Genomic DNA, 10,744 nt, shown 5'->3' on the forward strand with positions numbered 1-10,744 from the left:
TTTTAAAAACAGACTTCAAATGTACAATTGACACAATACCAAACAACATTGGAATGTTAAAATGAACGATTGACACATCAGCACCACTCAGCAGAGCTAGATTTTAAAAACCAAAAAAAAATTCTCGTCAATGACCATGATGGCTAGGAATGCTCATGGGTCTACGATTCCCCCTTGGCTCCCTTAAAATAACTGTTGTTGCATTTCCTTTGCTGGTCGAATGAATGAGCAATGAATTTTGAAGCCCACTTGAGCAATAGGAGTGATTTGAAAGTAAGTGGACTGTAGAAGGCATTTTCCATTTATTTTTCACATCAATGTTACAAAAACTTTTCTTGAAAAATACCATGCTTTTTACCAAACTGAAAATCATTTGGACCACTGTTTCTCCACAAAAGGCCTATTCGCATTTATGGGTGCCCACATCATTTTCTTAGAAATCTGATGTTGGGCAAGGAAAGAAAGAATTGGATAAGCAATGTTGTTGGAGGATCTGACAGTGTGAGAAGGGAAAGAAAAAATTGGATGAACAATGTTGTCTATCCATCTGACTCTTTCACGTCTCCCATAGGGTTTAGGCTTGCTAGGGGACCAACTTGTAGACTTGTAGACTGACATCTCAGGAAGAGTCGAGACCAATCAAAGGCAGGCAAAAAAATCTCGTTGCCTTAAATTGAATGCTTTAAATGAGCATGATAATCAACACGAAAACGAAAATAATCGACACATCAACTCAGCGCGGCCAACCATACACACGGCAGCCGGCGCTCTTTGATCGTCTGCGTCAACCTTGCGCACACAAGCAGCGCAGCCGCCTTCATCAAACCGGCAACACACCAGCCTATTCGCGCCTCTACGGCAGCACACATCAGCAGCTCTGCTCGCGCCCTCTTGCAGCTCTGTAAGCAGCCTGATCGCGCCTCAGTTCTGCAGCAGCAGCCTTCGACTACTACCTAGGGAGTGCCACCGTTGTCCACTGACGCGAGCCTTTGTCATTGACCACACGACTCTGCATCGACTTTATCCCTACCTCGCCACCGGTCTAGTACTACATCGGGTTGCTTCATGAGAGCCTCACACTCAGGCCTCTTGTACTGGATTACATTCAGCATTATACATACACTCATTCATCCATTTCATGCAGTGTTGATTTACTCTGATCTCTCGTGCATCTGGTCCTTTCATCCTTTTTCCCTCACATGGTATCACAGCTATCGTGAGCAAAGGGAATGATGACCTCAAGACCACACAATAGGGATCATCCTACCGATGATTCTGGAGGACTAGCCTTTGTCACCAGATATTGATTCTCCTTACCTAGATCTAGACCACACAGAGTATGGGACTTCTTACTCATTGGAGAGCCTCGTTCAAGGTCTTACATTGGGAGATGACCAGCCTGTCTACACCTACTCACGCTCTACACCTTTGGCATCTCTTCCTTCCACTCTAAGCTTATTAGAATTCGCTTCCAAAGGAGGATACATGCCTACAACCAGTGTGCCAATACTGGACCCCGGTATCCAGCCTCATCCAGAGAGCCCAGATGAGAGCCCTGCTATGTAATCTGGCCGACAGCCTGGACTTCGGTTTGGGACATTCTCTCAGGGAGGACAGGTACCACCTTGGTCACTCGGAGATCCATCGTCATCAACTCAGCCAGAGACCGTGTTAGGCTTATATGTACCTTTGAGTGCTTATGTGCCTAACACTACCTGGGTTTCTCAGGTTCAGCATATGGTACCAACAACTACCCACAATCCATGGAGTAATGTGAACCCAAATAGAGGAGAGTCTAGGAGCAACATATGCTCCCATACTATTGGTGTACAAGCAAGTAACATTGTTTTCTCTCCTAGTTCACCCTCTATTCTTGCTCCTAATGTCTTTTGGAATACTGCACAACCACGAGCACAAAACCTTCCTACCCAACCCATGTTTTTTCCCGCTGGCGTTTGTATGCAATCGTTACCAGCCGCACCACCACAGGGACCTGCGTATGGGCTTTACCCAACATAGGGATCTCTCGGCACTATGCCCACTACCGACACTGTGTTGCCACCCAACATTCTGGGGTATCAGGTAGTTTACCAACACATCACAGGCACTACACTAGTACCAGCTTATGTGCCTACTCAAGGATTTGTGCCTCAGCCAAGTATTCCACCTACACCGAGTGCCCAACCTTCTATCCCATCTTATGGATTATCCTCGTCAGGTCCTACACATGTGCCGGGCATTAGTAGACTAGTAGTTATTCTAGAGTACCACCTAACCCTCTAAACTTTGGATATGGGTACTAGTAATCGTGGACCCCAACATCTCCTTCCCTCCATGTCTCTATCTAGAAAAGCTTTTATAGAGAAAATTCGTTTCAATGGGTCTAATTACACCACCTAGACTAACCTTATAAACAGGTTTTCACTCCCCAAGGTTCTTGGAACCTAGGGAAGGGACTTGAACCGAAACCCCATCCCTCTCTAGCACCTCCTGAAGTCATCCGCTATTGTTAAGCTAGGAGTGCCACTACCATAGTGGAGCTCATGCAAGGCCTTCTACTGGAGTTTCATTCACAACTCCAACAGTTCCCCTATGTCTCTGACAGATGGGCACACCCTTGCAGAGAGATATGCAGCACGTGATCGCACATGTCGCATTGATCTTGAGCATCAAATCCAAAAATTCTCTATCAAAGAGGGGGATGACCTGAAAGTCAAGGTTGCTAAGTACCGGCGCCTTAACGTGGAGCACACTACCACTGGCTCCGCCAAGTCTCAGGAAGACCATGTCATCACATTATTAAACAAGTTGTCACACCTAGTTTCTTTACTTTTGTCACATGGACCATTAGTTTAGAACCTATGCCTAACATGTATGAGTGTGAGTGCTAACTCCTATGCTTCGCTCGGTTGCATGACAAGTTTCACCCCAAGGAGCCATCTTCTTCCTCCTCTACACAAGAGGGCACCCTTGTTTCCAATACAACCTCTACTCACACAAAGGGAAGCAAGGGAAGGGAACAACGACCCAGGTAATAAAAGCAACAACAATGATCCCAAAAACCCTACCTTGACAACCACTCTCTACTGTGGTAGAATATTCCCAAAAAGAATAGATGCTTCACTCATTTCCAAATGTCTAGACATGTTGATTGATGAGTGTGGCATCAAAGCCAAGGAAAACAGAGGTAACAACACCAACACCAACAACTCGAATCGCCAAAACAACCAAGGTGGCAGCAATGCCCCAAATTGGTAGTCGAGAGGGGGTGATACTCGAGCACCTACTCTATAGGGTCCCCCACCAGGGAACCAACAACAAGACACTTGTAAAAATTAGCCTAGATCTTCTCAGTGGCGAACCACTGGTCAGGTCCCCCCCCAGTCAATATCCTTCGCCACCCCGGAAGGGATGTCTAATTGGTCATCTCTTACACCTCATCACATCCCCTCGGCCAATGTCGCTCAGGCCACATTTGACTTTGGCCACTCTTGCAAAAGGAAGAAGAAACATCGAGCTAGATGAGGCAGTAAGCGTATGGAAGCTTTTGCAAAACTGTATCATTTGACACTACCCCATAGGCCCCAACCAGGCAACCTTGGACAATGTCCTAACTTGGGCCTTCTCTTACTTTCTATATCCCATCTTACCCAACTCGATCGTGGAGTTTACTTCAACAAGCGAGTTATCGAGGTGATTGATGAGACTACCGGTCTCGTTGTGGCCCAAGGTGAAGCTCAGAAGGATAGCTTATATCAGATGTCTACCTTTCTATCTGAGCCATCCTCCGGGGGTTATGAGTTTCATCAGGTTTGTGCCTATGTGACCAAAACTCCTTCCAACACTGAACGACTATGGCACTATCGCTATGGTCACCTTCCCTATGACATGCTCTATGAGTTGTCTAGGGACCAGTTGGTTGAAGGCATTACCCTGCCTCAAACTAACCAAGGATGTCGGCCAGCCATGTCAAATGGGAAAGCAGCATCATACACTGTTCCCACAGCATGCTACCCATCGTGCTCACGGTATTCTCAAGTTGATTCACTTTGACTGGAGTAGGCAATGCCCAACCCCCTCCTTGAATGGGTCACTCTACTACATGCTCATTATAGATGACTATTCAAGGTACATGTGGGTATATTTTTTGAAGCATAAATCAGATACTTTCTAATACTTTACCATGTGGGTTCGGTTAGTCACTAACCAAATGGGCGTGTCGATTGGGATTGCTCGCAGTGACAATGGTGGTGAGTTTCTCTCTCATCAATTCGCGGAGTTCTTGCAAGAGCAAGGCATTCAAAGCTAGCTCGCCTCCCCCAACTCTCCCTCACAAAATGGAGTGGTTGAGTGCAAGAACCATACCATTATGGATATGGCACACTCCATGCTCTTTGCAGTTGAGTTGCCTGAATGCCTTTGGTCAGAATCGGTCAACAACTGAATCACAGGGGAGGTTGCAGCCCCTCGCACGTGGGAGGCGTACCGTTCCCGCGCTTTCTAGGCCCACATCTTTTCCAAATGGGGAGATGATGTACCCAAAACCCTCCTTTACTGTGGCCTAAACAAGGCCAGCTTACAGGGGGAAGGTCCGTGCTCACAAAAGTGCAGGAGGCGTGTGGAAACCTGCCGGGTTACAAGCCTACATGCAGAGGGTTCTACGCCACCCTATCCTCTGGGAACTGGCCTCTTTCCAGATTTCCTTGGGGTAGGGAGACAAGATCTACCTTCCCTTGCTTTCTAGGCCATGATAATCAACACGAAAACAAAAATGATCGACACATCAACTCAGCGCGGCCACCCATACACACAGCAGCCCCCCTGCTCTAACATATTGATCGTCTGCATCAACCTTGTGCACACGCAGCGGTCGGCTCCAGCACTGCTGCAGCCGCCTTCATCAACCCGGCCATCATTGCATACGCATCAACACACCACCCTGTTCGCGCCTCTACAGCAGCACACATCAGCAACTCTGATCGTGCCCTCTTGCAGCTCTGTAAGCCGCCTGATCTCGCCTCAGTTCTGCAGCACTACAGCAGCCTTCAAGTACTCCAACTACCTACGGAGTGCCACTGTTGTCCACAGACGCGAGCCTACGTCATTGACCACACGACTCTGCATCGACTTCGTCCCTACTTCGTCACTGGTCTAGTACTACATCAGGTTGCTTCATCAGAGCCTCACACTCAAGGACTCTTGTACTGGATTACTTCAACATTATACATACACTCATTCATCCATTTCATGCTGTGTTAATTACTCTGATCTCTCGCACATCGGGTGACCGGTCCTTTCGTCCTTTTTCCCTCACATCCACCCTACCCTATGGCTGAACAAATTGTAAAATCAGCCAGGCAAGAGTGGCATTAAAGCTACCAATGTGTCATTGCATATGCTATACTAAGTATAGGGATATGTAATGAAGTTTTATATTTCCAAGCAACTGTGCAGAGGCGTCCACAAGGATTCTTCTTATAGGATGGAATCACAGTATCGGCCGTATTGAGACCTTCACTGACTCATGAATGGAAATCTTCACCCCAACATTCTCTCAACTATCTCAGACACCTCATGTGAGGTTTTAAGGAGGATGAATGGACAAAGGTCAAGCTAGACAGGTGGAAGGGAGACTCTAGAGCTTTTGAAAAAACATCTCCAAGCCATTCTTCTCTGATACTCCAAGTAATGGTTCATAAACAAGAAAAGTGACGCCAATGAGGTGATAGCCCAAGTGGTGAAGGTGTTTGCCTAGGGGGTTCAAAACCCCACAAGGTGCTTCCTCAGCCGCATCGCCTACGGGCAGATAAAAAGCACCTATAGGCGGTGAAAAGGTGAAAAATGGTAACTACAGGAGGAGGCGCCTACGGGCAGTGAAAAACAGTAACTACAGGCCTAAGGCTAGTCGGGAAAAAAGACAAAAAAAGAGGAAAAAACCACAAAATGTGACTGTTGAATAAACATTATAATATCCAGTCATGATGATGAGTATAAATCAAAATTAGCTACCCAGCAGAATGACATGGTTTTCTGAGTATCCAGCGATATGCTTGCACCAAGGGCTATCTAGGGGTGAATGACGAAAAGAGAGGATATGGAGACAGTGAGGTGGTGATTCATGAGCCTTTCTCAGAATCAGGCATGTCTCCTCTACTCAGGGCGGCAGCTCATTTTCTGCACCGTAATTTAGATATCAATGAAATCTTCCAGACCCTTACCCCTCATACTGCACATCACTTTTTCTGCATCCTCCACCCTGCCGACTGCAGCATAGATGTTTGCTAGCATAACAAATGGCTCAGGATTATTTGGAAATAAGGTAAATGTGTGCTTTGCAAAACGTTCTCCTCGCCCTACATCAGCTTGGTATTTACATGCACTTAGCAATGCCATTAGTGAGACAATAGTTGCCTGTGATGGCATTCTCATTACTAATATCTCAGCCTCATCCAACCGTCCTGCCCTTCCAAAAAGGTCAATCATGCAGTTAAAATGGTCCACTATAGGAGAAATGCCGAATCTTCTATCCATACAAACAAACCAGTGATAACCCTCTTCCACCTTGCCAGTATGGCCACAAGCAGAGATAACACTAAGAAATGTGACCTTATTTGGCCTAATCCCTCCTTGTTGCATCTGATAGAAGAGTTTAAGAGCATGTTCACTCTCCCCATGCTGAGCATATGCTGCAATCATAGCAGTCCAGGAGATTGTATCCCGCTGAAGCATGGTGTCAAAAATCATTCGTGCATCCTCACAGCTGCCACATTTCCCATACAGGTTAATAAGAGTGTTTGCAATAATAAGATCCACCTCCAATCCTCGACTCATAATAACAGCATGAATGCGCTTACCTTCAACTCGAGCTGCCTGACTAGAGCATGCAGCTAGAATGCTGACATACGTGATCTTGTTTGGCATTACTCCATCTTGACACATTTGATCAAAGAAAAAAAGAGCCTCTTTGCATTGTCCTTGCTGAGCAAAACCTGCAATCATTGCACTCCATGATATGACATCCTGTTGATGCAAGTTGTAAAACATCTCTTGAGCAATTTCCATTTGACCACACTTGCTGTACAAATTCAGCATGGCATTTCCCAAAAGGTCATCTAACATCAGACGGCTGGCAACAATTAAAGCATGCACCTGTGTACCTCTGGTTAGGTCTGCTTGACTTATGCAGGCATCAAGGAGGGCAACAAAAGTTATCTTGTTGGGTAGACCTCCTTCCTGCAACATTTGATCAAAGAGATCAAAAGCCTTAATCCCATGTTGATTCTGAGCATATGCTGTAATCATCACATTCCATGAAATATCATTTCGCTGAGGCATTCTATCAAACAGCTCCCTTGCATCGTCTAGACTACAGCACTTACCATACATGTTGACCAGGGAATTCCCAACCACCAAATCTGTTTCCAATTCATTGCCCTGAATAAAAACATGTAGCCGTTTACCTTCATTTAGAGCAGCCCTGTTGGCACATGCATCCAGTATGTTTACAAAGGTAAGCTGGCTTGAAATGATATTTTCTCTCTGCATCTCGTAGAAAAGCTGGTGCGCCGTCTCACTTTGGCCACTCTGAGCATATACTGCTATCATAGCATTCCAAGAAATGACATTTCGCTCCGGCATATTGTCAAACATCTTCCGTGCATCCTCTATACTTCCACCCTTACCATACATGTTCATGAGAGTGGTACATACAACAACATCAGAATGTAGGCCACTGCCCACAATAATGGCATGGATCCATTTGCCATCAATCACGGTTGCTTTGTTTGCACAAACAGAAATAATGCTGACATATGTAATCCTGTTGGGAACCATTGCTTTCTGATGCATTTGATCAAACAGCTGGAGAGCTTGATTTTCTGATCCATTGTGAGAATAAGCTGAGATCATGGCATTCCATGAGATAATGTCATCTTGAAGCATCCTATCAAAGACACTCCTTGCAGCTTCCAAGCATCCACACTTCCCATACATGTTCATGAGTGAATTTTGTATAACTATGTCTGTATCATATCCGCTCTCCAGAATGAGATCGTGTATTTTCATGCCTTCATCCACATCATCCTGATTGGCACATGCAGAAAGGATACTGATGCAAGTCACATTGTCAGGCTGCATGCCACCTGCTTGCATTTGTCTGAAATAACTAAGAGCCTCTTTGCCTTGCCCATGCAAATTATGTGCTGCAATCAAGGCGTTCCACGAAACTACATCCCTTATGAGCATGTGAGAAAAGGTACTACGTGCATCGTCGAGGCTGCCACATTTTCCATACATATTGATCAAGGCATTGCTTAAAACAACATCTGGAGGCAATATACTGCCAGTGGAGATGATGATGCGAGCATGCAGGAGCCTACCTTCAGCTAGGGCTCCATGGATGGCATATGACTTCAAGGTGTTGACACAAGCAAAATTATCAGTCGGAAGGCGTGGCGGCTGCTGCCATTGCGTGCTCCCTGCCACGGCCAACGATGAGATGGAGGCGGTCACGAGGCGTTGCTGGCGATTCCACCGCGCTAGGGCTAGGTGGCAGGGACGGATTCTGGCAAGGGCAATCTGCATGGGAGCCGCGTGAGAGCTTTCATGGCGGTTCTCCGGTCGTCATCCAGACCCACCGCAGCACATACCTGCACAGCTCCCGCATGCACGCGGGCACAGAGGCCCTCGATTTCGGCGTCCATGCTTTTGCCATTGCCCTGCTGGACAGCCTCTGCAAGCCCACAACAGACGGCATTTTTCTGTAGAGCGAAGACGAAAACTCATAGTCATGTATGATCTTTTCGCATGTAACATTAGCTGACATTTGCTTTGAGGGGAGAGAGAGAGAGAGAGAGAGAGAGAGGGGGGTCTTTTATACGTATGCCAAGAGCTGGATCCATGCCAACTTAAGGGGCCTTGCACTAGCCACTTCTGGGGTGTAGAAGGGTAGTGCTAGGGTCCCTTTTTATTACGCACACAAAGACGTTTGCTTTGGGAGGAGAGAGAGAGAAGAAAATCTTGAAAATGTTTCTTAAACTTTTTTTCCCTATTTCAAAAATAAGACTATTAACACTTTCTAAGGATATAAATATGTCTTTTCAAGGGTTTACTAAAAAATTAATATCTTATGAAATGAGAGTAGTATTTTTGCATTTCTCTTTTAAGGCATATCTTCATGAATGTGGCAAACTTTAGAAAATTATTAAAATGATAAAAATAACCTTAAATATAATTGATAAATCACCATAAGTAAAGGTATATCCAGCACTATAATTTAAATTGCTTATGAATTTACAAAGTAAGTTCTTACATGTTTAAAAAAATATTCTCGACTCATTAAAAATTTATCCTAAACCTTACATAGTATTTAAGAGATCAGAGAGAGATTTTCATGACAAAAAAAAAATCATCAATAATTAATTCAATTAAATTTCTTTCTTAGAATCTCTTTTTAGTTATTGAGTCTTTAACACCCAAAATACAACAATAGTGTGAGCTTATATGATGGTTTACTTTAGTTATACTAATAAATCAGATTCCAGAGACGAGAACAAACCTTTTTGTGAAGTAATGTGCTTATTAATCGGCGAGCTCCCCCGTAGCTAAGAAGCGACAAACCTCTCTTGTAAAGAGTATTCCCAAATCCCACATGCAGATTTTTATATCAATATAATGCTGAAAGTTGCTTTTAAGTACATGTGATTGATTTGTAATGTTAAAAAAGGAGGGCTAGAAGGGTGCGAGAAAGGGCTGTCCGGGGGGGGGGGGCGTATAGGGCATTTTCGCACCCTTCTGGCCATCATGAAAAAATATGTGCCGTTTAATTTTCATTGGTTTTCAAGTGAAATAAACGTGTTTTCTGTTGCCGACATGGCCGCAGAATGTGTGGTCCTTGTAAGTGACTCGTGGAGAGAGAATCTTCAAAACACGAAAATCAAACAAAATGTTAAGTTGGTCCCCATGAATGAGCACATAACTAATACGTGCAATGTTCCAGAAGAAAACCCATAGAACAATATCATTAACTTTTGTAGCTTTCACATTTCAACAAAAATGTTGTTGAACCCATTTGAATTCGAATGAACATCACCATCTGTAGCCTTCTTCTTTCCCCATGCTGTAATGCAAAGTGTATCGTTGATCTGGTAGTAATCCCCAATCCTGCATTTTACATCTTCATTGCTCATTCCCTTTACTAGACGATGTAAATTTTCCCAAATCCCACATGTAAATTTTTATATCAATACAATGCTGAAAGTGGCTTTTAAGTACATGCGATTGATTTATGATCTAAAAAAGAGGAGGGCGAGAAGGGTGCAAATAAGGACTGTCCAGAGGTCCCGCATGGGGCATTTTCGCACCATTCTAGCCATCATGAAGAAATATTCAAATTTTAGGAAAAAACCTACAAAAATTTGAGTACATGTGATTGATTTGTAATCTAGAAAAGAGGAGGGCCAGAAGGGTGCGAATAAGGGCTCTCCCCGAGGCCCTACACAGGGCATTTTTGCACCCTTTTGGCCATCATGAAGAAATATGTGCCATTTAATTTTTGTTGGCTTGAGTTATATCACAGCAGATTTTAAGGGATTTGAGTTTTAATTTTGATAAAAACCTTCAAAATTTAGGAAAAAACCTACAAAATTTGAGGTTGAAGGTTTTTTGAATTACTACAAGCTTGATAAGCCGACGCATTTTATCTTTGTTCAAAGGTATTTCCGACGAAAAAACCATAAGCTAGATA

The 10,744-nt window shown here is 44.4% G+C and overlaps 1 protein-coding gene across 2 annotated transcripts; it reads right to left on the reverse strand.

The window, feature by feature from the left end:
* Window positions 1–5,925: 5,925 nt before the first annotated feature.
* Window positions 5,926–8,938, reverse strand: LOC147631686 (pentatricopeptide repeat-containing protein At3g09040, mitochondrial-like). Of its 2 annotated transcripts, XM_086808200.1 has the most exons (3): window positions 8,879–8,938; window positions 8,379–8,759; window positions 5,926–8,275 (listed from the first exon to the last, which is right to left on the reverse strand). In XM_086808200.1, the coding sequence occupies exon 3, from the start codon at window positions 8,242–8,244 to the stop codon at window positions 6,187–6,189; it is 2,058 nt and encodes a 685-aa protein (XP_086664326.1). In that variant the 5' UTR covers window positions 8,245–8,275; window positions 8,379–8,759; window positions 8,879–8,938; the 3' UTR covers window positions 5,926–6,186. The 2 variants fall into 2 exon arrangements, with proteins under 2 accessions (XP_086664326.1, XP_086664325.1); XM_086808199.1 differs by having other exon boundaries at window positions 5,926–8,759.
* Between the last annotated feature and the right edge of the window lie 1,806 nt (window positions 8,939–10,744).

The sequence above is a fragment of the Cibotium barometz genome, chromosome 14, assembly GCF_041138505.1.
Source record: "Cibotium barometz isolate CiBa-2024 chromosome 14, ASM4113850v1, whole genome shotgun sequence".
NCBI classification, from domain to species: domain Eukaryota; kingdom Viridiplantae; phylum Streptophyta; class Polypodiopsida; order Cyatheales; family Cibotiaceae; genus Cibotium; species Cibotium barometz.